The sequence below is a fragment of the Electrophorus electricus genome, chromosome 8 (genome assembly GCF_041902795.1).
Source record: "Electrophorus electricus isolate QZ-2024a chromosome 8, ASM4190279v1, whole genome shotgun sequence".
In the NCBI taxonomy this organism is placed as follows: Eukaryota; Metazoa; Chordata; class Actinopteri; order Gymnotiformes; family Gymnotidae; genus Electrophorus; species Electrophorus electricus.
The window spans coordinates 23,394,047-23,415,765 of record NC_137504.1 but is presented as its reverse complement, the minus strand read 5'-3'; the positions used below and the strand labels follow the sequence as shown (position 1 = coordinate 23,415,765).

Below are 21,719 nucleotides of genomic sequence, written 5' to 3'. Positions count from 1 at the left end.
CTCCCACTCATTTAGCCTTCAGGATGCTTTAGGAAACGAGGCCCAGTGTAGTATCACATAATGTGTCCATGGCCATGCTTGGCAATTTTCATTCTAATGCATTTGTACCAAAGAAAAAAAAGCATCAAGCCGCCACTCAAAACTTCAGCAAATAATATTTACTGGTCTGAAAGGGGTGTCCTGATTTACAAGATTGAAAAAATAAATTAATCCTATTTAGCTGTAGTTTAGTTTCATGCAGTTGCCCAGTCTCTTTCAAACAATACATTTCTTAATAAATTCACACACTACAAACAAAAACCTTTATGCATATATCAAATCTGCTATATAAATATATTTTAAAAATCATAATGTTATCAAAATAAGTAGGAGACAGGGAGTGTTTAAAGGGTTGTTGATTAGAGGATCTGTGTGTGAAAATTATAGTCTAATATGAAGTGAAAGACGAAGTGAATCCATACTAGGAATTAAGAAATAAAAAATAATCTAGCATATTGTATTTGTGCCCCCCCTTCTCTTTGCACAGGTCCTTCTATTTATTCCCGTTCATAGTTGTTTCTAAGATACTGAGTATAGTTTAATGGGACCTGCACATGAATTGCACTGAATGGTCATGTAGTTTTTATCTTGCATAGCAGGAAGCATTTGCACTATAGTTCAAGTAGGATGGCAAAGTCTATTTCAACCTTCATGCATTGCTGATATATTCAGTCATTAAGAAACTGGCTGCATAGATAACCCAGTCGTAATCGTTTTGCATATTGCCACAATGAACAGGAACACAGTTTAGTAAACTGAGATACATGTTTGAAAAGGGTTTAAATTTAGTCAAATCTATTTTTGTTTAAAAAAATTAGTAAGACTGATGTGGGCTAGCTCAAGATAAAATATATATATATATATTTATTTATTTTTTAATTGATACATTCATTCTGTAAAGAAAAGGTTCACCTGTTTTTAGAAAACTTCACTATATTCAGCTTGGATCAGGTTAAGCATCTGACTTTGCCTCTAGAATTTTAACATATCCACAAACACATTTTTTTCTTGCCTTCATCCAAGAGAAATTAAAAATTATGAAAGTGTGGTTAACTTTCACTTTATGCGCAAATGTGATTTTGTAACCTGTGAACACTGAGCAGGGGTTATACAAGGTTTGCGTAGATACTGTGCACAGATTTAATTCAAGGCACTTTCAGTTTGAGATGCGAATCTAGAATTTTAAGTTTGGATAACAGGCATTCGAAAGTAAAATAAGATGTTGCTAGGACAGTACAAGTTCTTAGATTAGCATATTTTTAAATTTTTCTAAACCAAATGAGATGCATACACCCTGTGCCCTGTCAATCAATCAAATCAAACTGCCTCAAGTGAAGGATTTCAAAATGGACTTACCCTTCCCACCAAAGATATGATGGAGACCAGTCTAGTGTGGATAAGCGTGTAACCACAGCATCTGTCTAAGGAGAATTTTTCCTCCCATTATTTTACTCAGTCCCTGAAAGCGTACCTCACTGTTGTCTTTACATTGTCTCAACCAAGCTTTCTAATGCTGACAAAAATGTATATACAGTACCACGAGGTTACTGGCACATAGAGGAAACCTCCAGACCACATGTGCACTAAAAAAGAACATCACAGAACTCTGAACTCCAGAAGGAAGCAGTGGAACAGGGGAAACCGTCAGAGAGGTACCAGTGTTTCACTCATATTGCAGATAGTAGGAATGAAGAGGTACAATGAGAATACTGTGGAAGACACTGGTTGCTTTTAGACCATCTCATTGATAATGGTGCATGACCAGCATGTGCAGATCAAAAAAGGTTGTGCTGCAGGGTTGTGCTTCAGGTCCAGCTTGGTTTGCAGTCATATTGCTGAGCGAAGTGTTAGACTCCCTTTGACCTTCCAAAGGCCAGAAATGGCAAATGGCAGAAAGTCGGCTAACAGCAAACTAGCTCACAGCCATCCTTGAGGTTATGCGTCCAGGGACACAGACTTCATGGACATATGCGCACATTAAATGCTCCGTTGTGTATGATTTGTGAATTGCAGCATATTAACAAGGTATGCACACATTTTGTCCTTCAGTGACACAATGACCTAACTAAAGGTCAAACGAAAGAGAACCGCAAAGGACCTTCTATAAGACAGTAAGAACAAGAACACGCAAGGTCCTCACTCTCTTGTCTGGGGTTCATTTCTATGCAGGTTCATTTCAAAGAATGTAATTTGAATTTTACTGTGTCTCCTGTTACTATGCACAGCAAATTGAAGTATATAGAAGGGCCAGTTTTCCCAGACTACATCTTGTCCCTGATGAGGACCACCTGAGTATTCCACACTGGCTGTCTATTTTACATGAGGACTAGTCTTATGTGCTCAGTAAACTAGCCCTAGATATGAGGCAATGATGAAGAGAGAACTGACAGGGAGTCTGGTCACTCATAACAGAAGGAGCGATAGCGAATGAGACAAGAAAACAGCTTGTTCTCATTTGACTGTGGAAAACAGGCTTAACCAAAGTTAGAAAAAGGCTGAGCAAAACTATATCAATGTAATCCTTGGCCAGTCCAAGAAAGACAATCAAACGAGCTCCAGATTATGGTTGCAGGTCATATTCTAGGTGCCAAAGCATTCCTATATGGGAAAGATAACAGCAGCGATCTTAGAAATGTATTTAAATAATATGACGTGTGAAAGCTGTTCTACTTAAGAAACATTTAATATGTTGGTGCTGAAAGAGCTGTAAAGAGTCTAGAAGATATTGTAATAAAATATAGTGTAGTCTGTATAGGGTAATAATCTACATTTGCTCAAAATTTTAGAAAAAATATTTTCAGCGAACACTGAGTCCCTTTGAAGGTACCAAAGCTTATTCCCACAGAATTGCCTGTAGAGAAAATTGGTCGTTTCTTATTGTGCCTCCAAGTGTGAATCACAGTGCCAACTGGGAGGCTCAGCTGATGGCTATGTGTTGTCCAGAACAGGACAAGGAGGGCATCCAGAGCACCAGTTGGACCTGCAGCCTAGCTTTAGTTTTTGCCTCAGAGATAGTAAATGACCCTGAAATCACTTATACGCCAGAAAACAGAATATATACAAGATGGTCATTCTATCATAGCTTATTGTTATTACTTTATCTCTTGCCCTGAAATTCCCACCACCAACCCTGATGTGATCTGCTGAGGACTACATTCACATTACGCGTCTAACCCACAAAAGCCCCCTCCTTGGTCAGTACAATCACAGCAACTGAGCACAGCTCTAATATGGCTCTGGACTCCTAAAGTCCTATGCAGTTGGTAAATGTGAGGCCCCCTTGTGGACAAGAGGACTCGAGTTTTCAGAAAGCCCTTTACAGTAGGGGTAAATAGTATAAAATGGCTGAAGTGAAGAATGGAAGAAGAGTTGAACAATCACAGCAGAACAAACTGTGGAAACACCCAAGAAAACAGCAGAGCTGTAGCTATGGATACTGTTGCCACTGGAAATCAACGTGGCCTTAAGATGATGATGAGACCAAGCAATATTAAAGGAAGATGAATATAATGCAATTAAAGATTCACACATAAGAGTCTGGAAAGGAGAGCTGGTGCAGAGAGATTAGGAAAGGTTGAAGTGATGGTCACTACGAGTTGTCTGAATTTCAGTTCACCCTGTACACCCAAACTTCCAAAATACACAGCTTACATCACTGAGGAACCCCTGAGGGCAGAAGGCATACCACCATCTAAGGGGTTGCAAGAACAAAAGTAGTAAGTCAAAATAGAATTCCAGTGACCTTATAACAAACTGAACAATCTTCCAGTACCGAAACAGCTGGGAGAAGGTTATGCCCTTTGACCTATAAAGTTTTCAGCTGGACCCCCCCCCCCCGACCAAAGTTTATTTTTTTATCTATTGACCTGTTGCCTCCAAACCCTCACCCCCATATCTGCTCATCATAAACATAAACAAAGACAAGAGGCAGAGATTAAGTATGACCACACCCACAAGATGTAGAGAGGCCAGCTTCAGAGAGGTCAACTCATGTATATGCTCCAATCAAGAGTAGCGGAGCAGCACTGTAACAGTCATAAGTGCATGTGTTTGCTTGTGTATACATAATGCAGGTCAGAGAGAGAAACATGAGCAGTCCCTTTATATGTTAAGTAATAACAAAAGCAGTCTGGCTACTAGCAGTGCTGGAGTGTCCTAGCTGCCGGTGGCAACATGGGGGTGTTCGCTTCAGCCAGAGCTCCCCAACCCCTGCCCTCCACCCCTATTCCTCCTTGGTGTGGTCTGAAAGTGGCTCGGCCTGGAGCATGCCACGGCTCTTCCCGCTGCGCTTGTACAGCCGATAGCCTTTGAGGCACAGCAGAACGAACCAGTAGACCTGAGGGCTGAGGATGCACAGGTTGCCCAGGTTGGCCGCTAGTGAGACGTGCAGGGGCACAGCGTAGAGGGGCAGGCCGTAGTGAGCGCCATATGCCCAGTACATGAAGGGGAAGAGCACGATGCGGCACATGAAGAAGCTCAGCAACACCATGATGCCGTTGACCTTGTGTAGCCAGCAGTCCTGCTTACCCAGCTATGGTAGAGAGAGAGGGAGGGAGGGAGAAAAAAGAGGGAGAGAGAGCTATGGTATGAATGAAATAGTATAAAATAGTAGTAATGATGAAGATGAAATTTAGAAGGCAGTATCACACTGAGCCACAAGAGGGCACCATGTGTGGATGTGGACATTACTATATTGCCATGTTCCTAAGAAATTTCCCTTTGGTCACAAAGCCAAGAGAAAGCGTGTGGGAAATACAGAGAGTTATGAAGAGAACTGTAGAGAGGAAAAAGTAAAGAGAAAAAAGAGGTGTATGAGTGAAAAGAAATATAGCAGAGGCCATATATGACAGCACAAAGGGAATGAACAGCCATAGGTTTAATCTATGCTTGAGTATTTGGCATTACACGCACGCACGCAAGCCTTAAAACAGGCCACAAAAAACCTGATAGCCAGCACCTCTTTCAGGCGAGTGCAGAGGCAGCATTCTGGCAGACTGCTGAGCAAAAAACACTTTAAGAATGACTCTCAGGTTGACTGCTCAGGTTAATTATGTACACAGATCTTGCCAAACACACACACTGCACTATAGTGCGCGCGTGCATGTATGTATGTATGTGTGTGTGTGTGTGTGTGTGTGTGTGAGAACACTCTTTGTAAGAACAGGGATCAGTTAACAAGTAATGTTGAGCTGAGTGAGGTTAGAGTGACCAATCATCAAAAATCTGAATGCAACTTATTATTACGTGTGTGTGCGTGAGTGTTTGTGCGTGTTACCTGAATGAGGATCTTTCCTAGTGAAACAAAAGGTGTGCTAATCTCTGTAAGGAAGAGGCAGCCAATAAAGTAATCACCCTGGTCATTCCTGAGGAACTGAGACAGAGCCAACACAAACACAGACACACAGACACACACACCCAATATCAGACAGAGCACAAACCCTGGTACTGATATAAGCATACATCCTTAAAAGAACAGCACCTAGCACATCGAGATCTTGGCCCCCTAAAACCTTTGGCAGCTGAAATGCGATGACAGCATGGAAAGGTTGAGCGGAGTAGGGACACTTCATGTACAGTGTAGCAGCGAGGTTGTTATGAGCTACACGCCAAGAGCCTCCATGCAGAAAACACCCTCAGCCCAGGCAGGAGCAATCAATGTGCACCCAACACCCATAACATGCAGCAGCACATTAACAGAACCTATGAAGTTAAGAAGTCATCTGTGGCCAGATCGTGTGTCTGTGTGTGCGTACAGAAAAGGCAAGGTGATGAATAAAAGAGCAGCTGGAGCAGCACACGGACAGTGACCACTCTCAGTGTAAGACTAGACCACCATGCTCGACTGCACTGTGTATGCAAGACAGAGATACTCTTGGCAAGAAGAATATACTTACAATATACCCAGACCTTAACCATATTTGAACAATGCTTCCGTAAACTTTTTTTTAACCCATACGAAATTAAGAAGGTTCATTACTGAAGGTCAGACAGAAGAGGGAGGCCATTGGTTTAACCAATTAGTTGAAATGCCTGAAAATGTGCATTCTGGGTAAAGTAGGTCTAACGCCTTTAAAAGACCACACACTGGTCTTTGGATGTTTGCACATGTAAAGTCGAGTTGGACCAACAGTAAAAGGTTTCAGATTTCTTGAGTTTATGTGCAAATATATCTGAAGTGTGTGTAGGTTAGTGCATTTAAGTTTAGCAAGTCAGCAGAGAAAGGTATGTATTTCTCCTTTTGTGTCTAAGATCATCAGCTGCAGGTAAATAATGGAACCATGGGTTAAGTGTCTCGTATGACAGCAGAGCAGTCCCAAACAAAAGCACATGTCTCCTCTACATTGGTGTGCTCCCGCTGCAACATTACACGGATCTGCAGGCATGGGTGTGCGTGTCTGTGTCCATCAGAACAGGCAGTGGGACAGCTGTCACTGTGATCAGGTCCTGATGGGAGAATGAGCAGGCACCTGCCTAGCCTCTCTCATCTCTGTCTGGGAATGAACTTTTGGGATGGAGTCTGAAGGGCAGGCCACATTTCCTTGCACTTGTTTAACACTGCAGTTGAATTATGTATCATGGCCAGTTTAACTTTTTAACCAAATTGCCAATGACATGATGAACTTTTAAAAAAAAGAAAAAAGAGCATTGTGAGTATTTTTCAGTGATGCATGTAATGTGTGTTCTAATTGATGACCTAGAAACTCCAGATACTAATCTAATAGAAAAAAAAACCCAGCTTTCTGTAAAATAATGAAATAACGGCTGTTTAATGTCAGCCAATTCCTTGGATCCTTCTCTCTCACCATTGTGAAAGGGAAGAGGAGGGTGAGGAGTGCAATGTGATGAAGGACCAACGGGAACTCCTTCTGAACGAATGAGCTGACTGTCCTCAGAGAGTGCTCCTGGTAGTCCTCACGGCCTTTGACCCGGAAGCGGTAGTAGTGGCTGAGGTACATGGCAAAAATGTCATATGACATGTAGGGCACCCCATACCAAATGACAAAGTAGGTGGCCAGCCAGTGCCTGAAAAAGAGCCCAGCAGAAGGTAGAGATTACAATCCAAAATAAAACTATAAATTAACCATTAATAAATTAATATTACCATATTAATTAATTAATATAAAATTATTGATTAATTAATTAAACCATTAATTAATAATACTAAATAATGAAATCATGAAAACCATGCAGTAATATGCTCCATCATGTAAATGGCAGCTCTTTTAAAACTTGGTATTAGGCCAGTTTTAGTTGCAGCTGTCTCTCTTGCATAAATATACATATTCAAAAATAATAATAATACACAGTACTGCTTCACACAGTACTCCTCACAGGACTGCTCATTCTGGGTCAAATTTAAACAAATGCACATGGACACACACAGTGAGGGCTTAATGGGAGACTTACATAATAAATAATGCCCTTGGTCATGAGCACAGCACACAGTAATAAAAGCTGATTGTGCCAGTGAACTCTATAGACAGATCCTCAACACAAACACCACCAGACACCAGATACAGACACACACCACACCTGAATGTTTGAGCTTCCATATTTATATGTACTATTCCTCCTCAGGGGTATACTTTCAAATTAACGTGCACACACACCCACCCACACATTAGTGTGAAGTGGTGATCTGTTTAATGATTACAGGGTGACTTGAAAATCCCACACACGCTGGCCTGCGTGCACAAACACACGCGCGCGCACACACACACACTGCAGGTGAGCAGATTGTATAGGCTGCTTATATGCACATGGATGTTCAACAAAAGCCCTAATATACTATGCAGAAACTAAATGTCACACAGGCAACCACTCATCCAGACACACACACACACACCATTAGGGGTAAGTCATGATCTATTTAATGACTACAGCATGAGCTTATAGTTGGCTCCGTGGGCTTGAACAGTCCCAAACATGCTGACCTGCTGCAAAACACATTGGAGGTGTGTAGGCTGCTTATATACACATGGATGTTCAACAGTAACCCTCATATATTATGCACAAACTAAAGCTCCTCTGGTGATAAACACGCACACACACACGCACATGCACGCATACACGTGTGCAGTTATGGTTACCCATGCTTCTGAACCAGGAATTAAGCCACCATGGGGGCCGCTCTCTAGCATGGCAAAGCCAGTAACTGGCTCATTTGGACATAGCACATGACTGGACAGTACATGATTGGACAGCTTACCTGTCTGTTATCACATTTCTGCTGCATGAGGACACGACAATGACTCCAGCCACGGTGGCCATAATGGCATGAATGGAGGAGATCAGCCTATGGGGAGGATGTCATTGATAATTACAATCTGCTATACACTCATGCACGTAAAAACCATTTTTATACTCACATTTGCACTATAATTACTACAAAATAATTTATTCCAAAACCAGTATGTGCTATAATTACTACATAATTTAGGCACAACACTATTGGTTAACTCATCAATTTACACAAACCAGAATCAGTATATTCAAACAGAATACACACACACACACGAGAACAGATCCCCTCCACTACTGATGCCAGTGTAAACAGTAGAGGGCCCAGAAGCCAATCGAATGCGCCAAGTGCCTGCCAGGATAACTGGGTTAGATGGGAGAGTCAGACATGGTTTAAAGCCCTTTCTCATGCCATGGCTGCAAAAGGACAGTGTCTCTCTCTCTGTCTGTCTCTCTCTCTCTCTCTCTCTGTGTGTGTGTGTGTGTGTGTGTTGGAGGATCGGGCAGGGCGGTGAAGCTCAGACTAGCAACAGCTCTGGTAAATCCATTTTCTAAATTTTTACCTCACCCTCTACATATTCCATTGCCATATCAGTGTCAGTTATGCCTGAAAGGCACATCAGGAATAGAAAGCCCAGAAGACATGTATATGCCAGCAAGGTGTCCAAATGCAACAGCAAAAAAATAAAATAAAACCCATCAGACATTGTGTGAACAAATTACTTAAAGGGAAAAATATTAAATAAAAATGTAGCATATTTATTTCCACTAACAATTTATGTTCTAAAAAGCCATAATTAAAATTTATGTGGCCATTTTCCAATCTGTTTATCTTTTAGAATTAAAACAGGCTGTTAATGTGTCATGAGACAATATATAAGACAAATGATCTCTGGCCGTCCTGTATTGTGCCTCATTCAGAAAGCACTAAGAGCTGAAACTACAATGCACCTGAGAATTGCAATGCAAGTGATCAGGGCTAAACAGCTGTAGATTGAATAGGCAGAGATTTTTTCTTGTGACAAACAGTGATTTCAAAACAGGCTGTTTTACATCTTAGATTTCATATGTCAACAGTGTGAACTGTGAATAGTGTGTTTTGAAACTTTACGTATTACTTCAAAATCCTTAATTTCAAGAAAGTGAGTTAAATTCAGTCATCCACAAATAAAGGACAGAGTGAATAAATGAATAAAGGATATGGGATCCACATGAGGGTGCTGTACATTCCTCTAACAGCATGATTACAGAGGAACAGAATGACAGTGGCAGTGGGGGAGCAGTAGTGTGCAGTGCAGTAGGCGAGAGAGTGTGCCCAGAGACAGTGACACTCGTTTGCCATGACAACGCAGCCATGTGACTTGGGCCTGCCCACTTATGCTTGAGCGGCCACTAGATGAACGGTGCTTTCCTCTTGCATACACACAGGCGCAGCACAAACACACAGATCTCCCACAACCCCCAGTCCATGGAGATTTGCAGGCTGAACATTGTCATGAGACCCGGATTTCCACAATCCACTCTTTGTGCGTCTCTGGTAGAGCAGAGGGGGTGGGGCTGAGAGGAAAAGGTGCCCTGTGCTCTGGGTTGGTTGTCTGTCTGGCCTTTCTTTCATCCTCCTGTCAGGAAATGAAGGGGGGAGACAGAAGTCCTGACACCAGAGTCTCTTTCACTCATCTCTCTCTACAAATGTCCTGCTTTCTAACACTTCCATTCTGCCATTTTTTAGACTCTGTCCCTCTCTCTGAAAAATTTGATTTACTTTAACACTTCCATGTTCTGAATGTTTTTCTTCCTTCTGCTGTCGGGGCATGTTTGAACACTCACTCTGCTTCTCTGTGTGGACCAACGGTAAGGAGCACTCAGACACTCAATGCACATGCACACAAAATTCAGACAGGGTTCTCAAAATATGGCTGCATTTTCTCTCTCTCTGGCCAAGACAACACTTCACTGTCAATGTCCAGACTGTGTGTGTGTATCTTTATTAACACTTCCACAATAGTCCTGTTCCTGTTTTTTGCACCCTGAGGAAAGCACAGCCTTCCTCTGACCCTGCTACAGTACAGTCATGTTCAGAGAGGCACAAAAACCATAGGGAATGCTGCATACAGAGTTAATATTAGAAACTCTAATGTTGGAGAACCCAAGTCTAGTCTATAAAACCTAATTCTGTCTGAGTTATTCAAAACTTAAAATCAGACACAATGAGGCCTAAGCGCCAGGATTGGCTCTACTTCCAGGTCAAAGGTCATCCGATTTTTTTTCCATCCTTAGCATGGGATCCATGGTACATGCCTAATGATTAGGTGGGATTTGATGCTCTACTGTTTTTGTAATCCACTTGCAGCCGTGGTCTGTAGACGATCATTTCTCTTTATGCTTATGTACCCTAGTTGTTTCAGTTCCTTGCCCTGCCCTCTTCTCAATCTCAGCCCAACTCTAGGGTGCAGAAGTTGGCTCTTGTGGTGGTTGTTGCTGTATGAAGAAACCTACAAAGGCACTGTACTTGTTTTAACTGGAGAAATTAGGGAATCTCAGTAGAAACTGGTTCAAATTAATCTAAAAAAAGACTGCAGGAATGACAGGAGAGAGTGATGGAACTGAGTCTACTCCACAGGAGTGGACAAGGCAAAAGTCTTTGCACTTCTCTGAGCTTGTCATCTTACCGGGCCATGTGATCTAGTTAATGACAGATTCTCTGAAAAAAAAAATATATTGGCACACGGAATTTTGCAATACAAACACATATGTGGTGTAGACACAAAAGCACAAAAATGCAGAAAAACATCTGATAAAAATAATCAAAACCCATGTTTTTGCAGCAAGTAAGTAGTTGTGGATTACGGACAGACGACTTGCTGTTTGAGTTAGCAGTATTAGCCCAAGATAACAGTGGGCCTGACGCAAAGGCGGATGCTAGCGTGCAGCGTTGCTGTGCATACAGGACGAAGCACTCAACGCAGTACCCATGGTAATTTTCCAGTGCCGACCGGATCGGTCTGAGTAGCGGGGCAGCCACCCTAATCGGGGAAAAAACCTGTGGCTATGCCAAACAGAAACAACAAGAAGGAAGTAGAGGAAAGGGTACAGCAGGGGATATAAAGGCACAAAGGAGCGAGACTAATTTCACCATTTTTGGAATCACAGGACAGCAAAGCAGATATTTATTATATGCACCAATGCTACACCGCATTTCTTTTCAACAGGGATCACGTTTAAAATTCTACATAAACGTCATGAAAACCTTTTTTTATCCTACACAACCATACTGAATCCTGCTTTTTTCAACTTTGTTCACTCTGGGCTTTCAATCTGGCACTCCTGCCACTCAAGCAGCTCGTGTAATTTGATCGATGTCAGCGGACTCCGGCTCATCACGGAACGCTGAGTCGTCCTGTTAAAAACCGCGTGGAGAAAAGCCGCGGGGCAGATGCGCCGGGCTGAAACGGCGAAGTCAGTGCACGCAGGTTTACGGATAGCTTCGTTAGGCCGAGTCGTGACCGTCATCAAATCCCGATCCGAAGCGCTTCACTGAATTGCGCTGTGTAGCTGGGAATTAAATAGATGATGCGGTGATTAGTTTAATAGTCACGGAGGGCCATCCTGTTTGGGCTCCAAAGCCAAGCGCATGCTTATAAAGTACAATAAAGCTGACAGATGCCCATAGTGGTTGGTTGCTTCGTCAAAGTTCCAGACGGAACCATCGTAAGAGTATGTATATGTTTGTATGTGTCAGCATTAGCTTATCATTCGGTTACATATCGCAGCTGCTCATAACTAAACACAACCTCTATCTGTACACACAGGTCTGAGCAGCTGCACGGAAGACGACTGATAAGGGCTCTATCGATCTTATAGCAAACAGGCGCTGTATGTCCCCAAACACCTCGTTTATGGTTCCATCCAAGGCTAAAGGTGTAAGATAACTGAGCTCATGCAGTTATAACTGCACATTTAATGAGACAAGGATTCGGGTCAGTTCACATGATTGACCACCCAGTTGTGACGCCCCCCACCCTCCACGCGACGATACACCCCAGCACGATTAGGTTACGCCTCGCGGGTCATTCGACTACTTTTGGCCAATGAGGTCGCAGGGTGTTAGATGGGCGCTGAATACGTGAGTGAGTGAGGCTGTACTACAGTTACGGTAATGCGACTATTTAAAAAATGCAGTTTTCTAGATAAATAACCCACCAAGTAGTCAATAACAAACAAAAATACTGACTGTGTGTGACTACTAATAGCAATTAAGTAGTCAATTTGTACTGCATGGAATTCTTCAAACGTTTTCAGGTTTCCTAAACAAATACTGTTGTGTGTGTGAGAGAGCGAGAGAGAGAGAGAGAAAAATATGGCAGCACTTACATATCCACAACAATAGGAATAATATAATTAGATGTCACTATATCCTTGGAGGGCTATATAGATAAGTCATAACTAGCCTAACTTTGTTGTATCAACTGTTGCTTATTATAAATTTATGAAGTCACCGCAGAATGTTACAACGTATCAGTCACCGTTACAGGTTTTGATATGACGTCTGAGAAAAGTGCACATAAACGAAATAATGTGGCCTATTAAATCAAGAAAGGTAGTTTAAACAACACGAGTCTAAGCAACTTACTTTTTATACTTTTAAAACTTACCTCTCACTGACCAGAACGACATCGGCATCGGTCCATCGGCTGAAAACAGACGGGAGTACTTTCCGAAAAGCAAAAAACAGACCCGGGAACACCACGACACCGCTTACCAGCACTTGCCACATCGTTTTTCCCTTTACAATTCTCCCTATCGAAAACCCTTACTAAGTGTAATTTAGTCGGAGGGGGTGGTTATCTATTACCGATTACTTGAGTGCATGAGGGCTTTCACCACCAGACTCGGACACCGGTGCACACCGCGCTCTTTTCGCCTTGTTTCAGTAGCACGCCGTTGTAAACGTAAACTAGAGAAGGAGGTATCCGGGGATTGATTGGTCTTCACTCCTGCCTAAAACCGGTGCCCAGCAAGCAGCTTAGTATAATAACTTAATACATGTCATTTCGGGGGGAAGCAATGACGTCCCGGCAGAGTAGCTACAATTTGCTTAAACCTTGACTTCAGTAGGCTGTGCAACAACTTGTTTTCCACACACAGACGCCGTAGCCGATAAAAAGTTCAGTGAACACGGCAGTGATCGGTCACTCGGCAAGCGTTGTTCATTCCTGTTTTGTCCTACGCAGACTGGAGAATTGTAGCGGTTTGGGCGATTCTGCCACCGCTCATTTGACTCGATAGCGCCATCTAAGTATACATCACAAGGCATACACCAGTAGCCTACTGCCTAACTCCCTTTATACACTGACCCAGAGCCAGTTTACTCTTCACGGACCCTAAATAAGTCATCACAAATCAAAGTATAAACGGATCCCAAATCAGCGCCAGTTGGCAACGTAAACAGCGTTAGCAGTCCCAATCAGTAGTGCAGGCCTGAGGCCCTCTCTATGGAACCATTTAAACGTGCATTCTGACGACCTTTTAATGGTTTCTATCGTTCCCATGACCAACAAAATGTTAAGAATTCACGCCATACTCTCGCATACAACTGAAGTGCAGTCCAACGTATCATAAGACAGTTTTTAGTGTTTTCCAATTTATATTCTAAATTATAATTTTAAATAAATTAATTTACCATATTTTAAATTCATTCCCTTTTTTCTTTTCTAAAATATTTGTTTGTAGAATAGCAACACCACTTCATAGGTGTACATTGGTAGGTTAACTAGGTTACAGTAGGGAACAATGGGTTTAAACACCTCCAACTGCTACCATGTTTTTAAAATAAAAAACACACACCCAAGGGTGCTACTTAGCTTTTTCAGGTAGAAATATTCAGGTAGAAATATAAAATACTTATTTTATCAATGTTTTCCCTCAGAAATTATATTACATTTTTTTGATATTCACTTTTTAACAATTTTCCCTCCACAATAACTTATCATTATGAAAACATTCTGTATAATGTAATAAAAGGTAGCTCTTAATAAATGATTTATTAACTTAGGAAAAAAATTGTTTACTTTCTTTGAGGGGAAAAAAAAGCTATGTTTTTATACACAAAATAATCTCTTATTTTTTATATGTTTGGGCAAAAGCCCCCTGTTCTGTGATTAATGTAACTGTATATCATTATATTTAGCTGTACAGTAGTTTATTAAATAATACATATAAAAATGATAAACAGTTAAAGGCAGTTGGATACAAGTAATCATTAGCTAGACATCCATTGTTATGTAAACGTACACAGTCGTATCAGAATATTACGACCATCTACCTAATATTATGAATAACCACCCTTAGCTCGGTTGACACTAGTGAGATGTCGTGGCATGGACTGCATTATGTGACGGAAGGTATCCGGAGGCACTTGTGTCTATTCCAACTGCAGCAGAGCAATGAAGTCCCTCAGATTGTGTGGTTGTGAATCAGCATGGTGAACCTGGCAATCCAAGTGTTCCCAGATGTGCTCCACATTAGATTGGGTGAGTTAGCAGGTCATGAAAGGACACCAAAGTCACTGTTATGCTTCTGAAACCACTCATGCACCCTCTTGTCCAGTGAGGTGGGGCATTACTTATTGATAGGTGCAACATGTAGGGGTGCACATGATCTGCTAGAATTGCAAAGTACCCAGTGGCTTTCATAGATTCATGCAGTGGTATTAGTGGTTCAAGATCATGCCAAGAAAACATCCCCCAGACCTGTACACGGCCCACAGTTTTCTTTTGGAGGCGATTCTCATGTGTATATGCTACCATCCGACACTTTATGCAGCTTGAACTTGAATTCATCCAAGAAGGCATCATTTTTCCAATCCTCCATTGTGCAATTGTGGTACTCCCATGCAAACTGGAGGTGACGTTGACGATGAAGCTTGGTTAACATTAATGCCCTAACAATGCGTCTGCTTTGCAGACCCAGACGTAGCAGCATTCATTCAATGGTTCATTTAGTGGTTCATTCAGTGGTGATCCCTGACAATTTCTTTGTTTCTGTGTTCATTACAGAGGTTAACTGGCCCACTGTGATGTGTCGATTGTTATGTACCATCATTCCCCTCAAAGGCTTGTAGGGTACCACTGTTATGCTCTTGGGAGACACTCAATGTGCGAGAAGTCCATTCTCGGTATACCTTCACTGTAGTAGCTCTAGAACTCTAGAAGTTAGTGGTTTTCGAAATGCTACCAGCCTTTGCATCTATTATCATTCTCTTTTGGACATCAGTCAAATCGTGTCCTTTGCCAATAATGATTATTTTACACTCTGCTACAACTGATGGGTGTGCTAGCTCATTTAATCGTGGAGCAAATCCTGTCACGTGGCATCCGTGACGTTCCGGTCCAAGTTATTTTCAAACCAGGAGTGGTCATAATATTCTGATATCAGAGTAAGAAATCTACACACATACTCTATACCCTTGAAGAAGTCTTCTGGCTAGAATTCACCTCTAACATGGATCTACCACAGGCTAAAATCTAAAGAACATCCCCTTTATGTTGTTTCTCAACAAATCAACTGCAATATGAGTACAATAATCATTTCATATGCTCTGTGTTAATAATTATGCTACATGGAGACAAACACAGATATAGCCTTTTATGACAACTCTATCATAAACATGTTTCTATTTCATACATGTGCCACACTATTTTTGCATGTTTGCCATGGTGATGGCACACACAAGGCAATGTTTCACATGGAGAGGGGGTATAAAAACCAGTGGAGGGAAGAGACCAAACTTCATACCAGAGTTTGAATCAAAGGCAGTCAAATAGACTCCTGCTATAACAGGTGAGTGTACAAATTTGTCTGTCTGAAAATGTTATGGGTACAATTACTTAATTACATTCAATTATTTGAATTTCTACATTGTTTATGCTTCCTTGAATAGAGTTTCTTGTGCATTAATTTATCAACATTTTTCTTGATTTTTAAAAACCTATTTCTGTAGAAGGATGATACTGAAGTGGGTGCTTTATTGAATCACATTAGTATGTTGTCAAATCTTGTGGATTGTTGTATTTTTTGGAACGTTTGTTGTTGTGAGAGTAAATCATAATTGTTCTTGTTTAATTGTCTAAATGTTCTTGTCTAATTCTTTTCTTGTTTTGGATATACACCCCAGGACCCTTTGTGTGTGTTAGCTATGTCAGGAAACCTGCACATCTTTCTATTTCTGCTTTTAGCAGGTATGACCTGGCTCTCTCTTCCTTTAAGGAATGACATTTAGATGGCACTCCATGTTTGTATTTCCTTAATCAATGTATAAGCCTATTAGTGTGTAAGAACAACAAGGTATTAGATGCTGTTTCCAGCATTTCCCTATCGATAGACAAGACTGGCAGTGCTCATTACTTCTTTTAGCAACAGCCTTATTGAAAACCCAAACACATTGCAATGTGCTCTCTCAGCACAAAAAATCAATAGGGTTAAATTCACAAGCATTTTAAATTCTAAATTCTATGAATGCACACTTATAAAATGCCATCCTGGATGTTTTCTGAGCTGTGGAAGACTCAGTTTGTGGTGGTTTTCTTGTACTCTCTTTGCTCTTTAGTTTTGTGTCACTGTGCAGTGTTCAGTCCCACCAGCATGTTGGACACCACACCCGGGAGTTTACAGACTACTCCCTCTCCGCCCAGTGGTGCAGTTGCTATTACATTTACAGCATTTAGCTGATGCTTTTATCAATAGCAACTTACAATTCTGACTGAACACAGCTTGAGCAATTGAGGATTAAGGATTTTGCTCAGGGACCCAACAGTGCCAACCTAGCAGTGGTGGGGAATGAACTGGCAACCTACTGATTATTAGTCAAGTACCTTAACCACTGTGCTACCACTGCCCACTACCACAGACCCAGACTCCATGTTTCTGGATATATACTGTACTCCCACAGAGGGGACAGTGAGTACAGAGACAGGCCAGACGTCCTTCACCGACAAGCAGAGCACTCTTAGCGGTGACAAGAAGGAGCCGGTGAATGAGGGCTTGAGCCTAGCTGAGACCGCTGGGGTGGCAGTGGGGACCATTGCTGGAGTTGCCATACTGGGTGAGTCGTCGAGCCACAGACACACACACACACACACACACACACACACACACACACACATGCACGACTTACTGATAATGTCCACACTCCTTCTCGCGCACAGAAGATTCACTGAAGTGGACGCTCACACACACAGATGAACATGTTTAAAATAAAGGGAGGTTGAAATAAGAGGGTAGTGTCCAACACAAAGAAATATCAGTAGCTCATAAACCAAGGCTTTATGACTGCAATAAAGTAGCACAATATCCAAATATGCAGTTGCTTTGCTCTTCATCTCCAGTTGAGAGCTTAAAGGAAAAAAAGCCCTTTACTAGTTTGTTGTCTTGTGCATAAAATTTTACTGACCATATTTATGAGATAACAAAGCAGTCTTATACAAGCCACTAAGCAGATATTTTAAAAAACCTGACTCTCCATCTCTCTCCCTCAAGGTGGAGGGATATTTGCTGGTTTGAAGTTCACTGGGAAGCTGGGCTAGCCTTATAACTTTGGCAGTGCATTAATCACCTTCTAGAATGTCCATAGATTGGATTTTGCACAGAAATATGATGGAGTCATGCCTGTTCTTTGGTATTACACAAAGTACAGGGAACAATGCTTATTCTGTCAGATGTCATATGCCTTTAATTTCAGTTTTAATATTAATCATTGAAGTTTGTCAGATCTGCTGTAAATGATAAAAGAATAAATGAGATGAGATATATGCTTACATACTTGAGATATAGGCTTACATTCTTTACATACTTTACATAAATTCAAAAGTTTAAAAAGTGTAAAAGTTTGTTTTAAATGTTGTAAAAGTACATTTTAAATATCCCTGCACATGTATTTCAATGTTTGTAAATTGTTTGGATTTATTTTAATCTTATGCAAAAGTATATTGTGTATTTGTTGGACAGTCAATTGCAGACCTATTGGCATGTTTTATGAAAATGAGTTGCAAATAAATATATTAAATAAATCACACATTTTTGAAACAAAAAGGTTTTCCTTAGTAACATAATTTTCTTTTTTTTTAAACTTTCTTGAAAAAAAACAGGCTTAAAAATATTGGCAGTATTTGTTATTGTACTAGAGTACTAGAGTTTGTTAGTCAACAAAGGAGCAGTCAACATCAGTGTAGTAAACAATACCCTAAAATAAGTACTAGTTTCAGTTAGTCAACATAGGAGCAGGGTCAGTGGTCATTTAAATATTCCATATATATTAAATAGATGCATAGCTTTCTGTTCTTGCTTAACTGTGCTTAACAGTGCTGCTGGAGGATACATGCAGTAGTATATAGGACCAGTGCTCCTTCTAGACCACAGCATCATATTTGAAAGTGTATCAGGAGCAGGTCTTTCTGTGCAGTCCCTTTTTGTCATGATGACGATTGTGCATGACCAAACAGTTCAGTTTTTGTCCCATCTGACTACAACATATTATTCCATTTGTGCAAAGTTTAGGTGCTGTGTTTTGTGGCTTGGTCTTATGAAAGGCTTCTTTTATAAACTCTTTCAGAACATTTCTGGTCATGGAGGTGTCAATTGACAGTGGATTTTGAAATTCCCTAACTTTACAGTGCAGTTCTGAAGCTGTAGCCTTTGGGTTCTGCTCGGCCTCTCTTCTGATTCTCCTCCTGGGACTCAGCGGCAGCATGCTTATGTGTCATTGTCCTGGCAAAAGTTTCAAATGATCTACACCTTTCATCCTGATTTGCTTAATGATGATGCCACCTGACTACTAATTGTTGTTCTAACAGTTTCCTAATCTGTGCATTTTCACAAGTTCTTTGGTTTTCTCCATGCTGATGGATGACCAAGGAGTTTTACATGTGTGTAACCTCATTTTAATAAAACAGGGAACTAGAAAATGGCAAAATGGTCATAAACAACAATGGAGTTTTTGGAGACTAGGAGCAATAAAAACATTGTTCCCCACAGATGCAAATTTCTTTGGCTTTATGTGAAATATTCTTTAAGAAAGCTAATCATTTTGCCCCATGATATAAAGTTTTTCCATGGGTTAAGAGTACCGTATTCTTTCTCTAATAGGAATGATTTCTACTATTATTATTTCTATCTGTCACATTCAGTCCTTTCCATGTTCCGTGTTTTCCCTGTCATGTGTAGTTCCATTCCATAGTTTCGTTTTGTCCTCACATGTTTGATTGCATACACCTATCCCTTGTTTCGAGTTCATGTATTTAAACCATGTTGTGTGCCTTGGTCATGGTTTGATTTAATGTTTGAGAGTTGTTTCTTTGTGTTTATCTTAGCCTTTGTGTTCCCTAGTCCTGAGTGTTCCCTAGCCTGCTTCCATAGTTAGCCTTCATGTGTGTTTGTTTTGTAATGTTTCCCAGTACTCTCTGTGTCTGCTCTGTGACCCTGGACTGCCTTAATGACCCTGATTTTGGATTTGCCCCTATTAAATCTTGCTCCTCTCAGCAAATGCGTCCACCTCCTTACTGCTCAACATTACACTATCTGGTAAGTAATTTGTCCAAACATTTTTGAAGAATATTTGTATCATTGTCCTATTTATTTTATTTATATTATTGTTTTTGCCCAGTTTTTGAGGGCTGTCTGTAGGTTAATTCCAAATGGGTTGTCCTATACTGGATGTCAGAAAAGCAGAAGTTGTTAATGATAAACTAATTGAAAGCATTACCATTGGCATTGTATAGTCTGTGGGAACAGGACACATTACAGAGAACGTGTGTCTGTCATGAGTTTGGTCTTATGTAAGGACAAAGAAAAAATAGAACCCATAGATAGATAGATATAAAATCTCTCCTCAGTCCATCAAATATTTATCGCTATCCTTGTAGAGCAGGTTTCTAAACAGTAAGAGAGCAGAAAATGTATGAATTATATATTCAGCCTCCCATTAATCCCCAGTTACCACCACATTCTTAAATATTCTTTATGAATAGAATCTTTAACCTATTTAATGCAAAAGACCAGGGTAATATGAGTGAGCATCACCTTGAATACTGTGCCATACAACACTGGCTACTGTGTGGCTGGTGGAGATTGAGGTCAATACCGCTGGTGGGAAGAAGAGCAATGGAGCAGCTCTGCAGACAGGGAGAATTGGAGCTGCATGGAGGTTTGGGTTACTGCTGCTCCAGGCAGTTGGCCCAGTGGAGGCCAGCTCTCTCCATCCTCTCCTCACGAACAGATCATCTGTCCTCGCCTGGTAACATAATCTGCAGTCACTAAGCGTACTCACATACATGCATGCACAGATGCTTATGCGCATAGCCCTAAAGCTGGTTTCCTGCCTCTAAGCACAAAGCTCTGGGACGACATAAGTGAGCACTGCCACGTTTGCACAGATTCTCTCCTTAATTCTTGCTCCCTCTGGGGTCACATTTGGGATTCTCTATTCCTGCATCCAGATAAGTGTGCAGGCTCCTGTAGCTGACATGGCAGAGCAGGTAGAGCAGGGTGCTAGCAATACCAAGGTCATGGCTGCCATTCACCCAGCTCTCCAATACAGCCCACCGCTATACTTTATTGGGCTTAGCCTAGCTGGAAAACCAACGTGAAAGGAATTTATAAATCTAATGGGCCATAAAGAGACATAAGCAAACAGCATACAATGGTTATTCATAGGCTTGACTAGAAGACTACACCATAGCGAGGGAATGGAGTGGAAAAATGTAACAACAAGGTGGAGACAAAGAACTGCTCGACATGACAGTGGTGTGGAGATCCTCTGCCAAGTCCATTAATTCTGTATAACCGGATACCTCAAAGGACTTTATCCTCCTTATACCTCAGCTATTATCTCATTATGGGTGATTTATCTTAATTTCACTGTTGTGTAATTTTTATCTTGCTAACATTTAACCTCATCCTGGTATGTCCACCAATGGAGTGAAGGGAGTATGCAAGCTTACATCACCAGTGACCATGGAGCTCAAATAGAGGGGGCTGCCCCTTAGAGGGATCATAATATTGCAATCTTTTATTTTCAGTGGTTGAGACAATTAGAAATAATGCCCCAATGAAGATATTATTCATAATTTGTCATTACACTGGGGGAAATTCCTCTTTCAACTTTTAAAACATTTAGGAAATGACATCTACATAAACTATGCTGTATTTGCAATGCAATCATGTGATACAAATGAATGAATAATCAATACCATAAACAAAATCAAGCTTAAAATATTTAAAAAAAAAATTTAAAAAAATCAAGGGGAACCCCCTCGTTCTATAGGCATAAGGCCTTTGGTTGTAATTCAATAATGCTACTGGCACTACTTGTACTCCGAAGTCAGTACTCCTGTTAACCTGTTTAACTGTTAACCTTTATTGGCCACTTCCATGACTGATCTGGTTTT

At 41.0% G+C, this 21,719-nt stretch overlaps 1 protein-coding gene and 1 long non-coding RNA gene across 7 annotated transcripts; one reads left to right on the top strand and one right to left on the bottom strand.

Annotated features, from left to right (window-relative positions):
* Positions 1-143: 143 nt before the first annotated feature.
* tlcd3a (TLC domain containing 3A) lies at positions 144-13,709 on the bottom strand. Of its 4 annotated transcripts, XM_035527184.2 has the most exons (6): positions 12,933-13,708; positions 8,549-9,899; positions 8,249-8,335; positions 6,843-7,062; positions 5,315-5,410; positions 144-4,570 (listed from the first exon to the last, which is right to left on the bottom strand). In XM_035527184.2, exons 3-6 carry the CDS (start codon positions 8,308-8,310, stop codon positions 4,262-4,264), a joined length of 687 nt encoding a protein of 228 aa, XP_035383077.1. In that variant the 5' UTR covers positions 8,311-8,335; positions 8,549-9,899; positions 12,933-13,708; the 3' UTR covers positions 144-4,261. The 4 variants fall into 4 exon arrangements, with proteins under 4 accessions (XP_035383077.1, XP_035383075.1, XP_026854357.2 ...); XM_035527182.2 differs by lacking the exon at positions 8,549-9,899 and having other exon boundaries at positions 13,133-13,709; XM_026998556.3 differs by lacking the exon at positions 8,549-9,899 and having other exon boundaries at positions 12,933-13,703.
* On the top strand, positions 11,840-21,468 carry LOC113570247 (uncharacterized). Of its 3 annotated transcripts, none has more exons than XR_014124919.1 (5): positions 11,840-12,407; positions 16,013-16,119; positions 16,454-16,517; positions 17,186-17,380; positions 17,815-21,468. It is a non-coding gene; the product is annotated as an uncharacterized LOC113570247 (long non-coding RNA). The 3 variants fall into 3 exon arrangements; XR_003409876.3 differs by having other exon boundaries at positions 11,842-12,433; positions 17,228-17,380; XR_003409875.3 differs by having other exon boundaries at positions 11,842-12,433.
* The last annotated feature ends 251 nt before the right edge of the window (positions 21,469-21,719 follow it).

Coding starts and splice junctions, on each gene's coding strand:
- tlcd3a (XM_026998556.3), bottom strand. CDS start 13,054: ATGTGGCAAGTGCTGGTAAGCGGTGTCGTGGTGTTCCCGGGTCTGTTT. Junction 8,336..12,932: donor GTCGTTCTGGTCAGTGAGAG/GTAAGTTTTAAA, acceptor TCCTCCCCATAG/GCTGATCTCCTCCATTCATG. Junction 7,063..8,248: donor AGAAATGTGATAACAGACAG/GTAAGCTGTCCA, acceptor GCTCTTTTTCAG/GCACTGGCTGGCCACCTACT.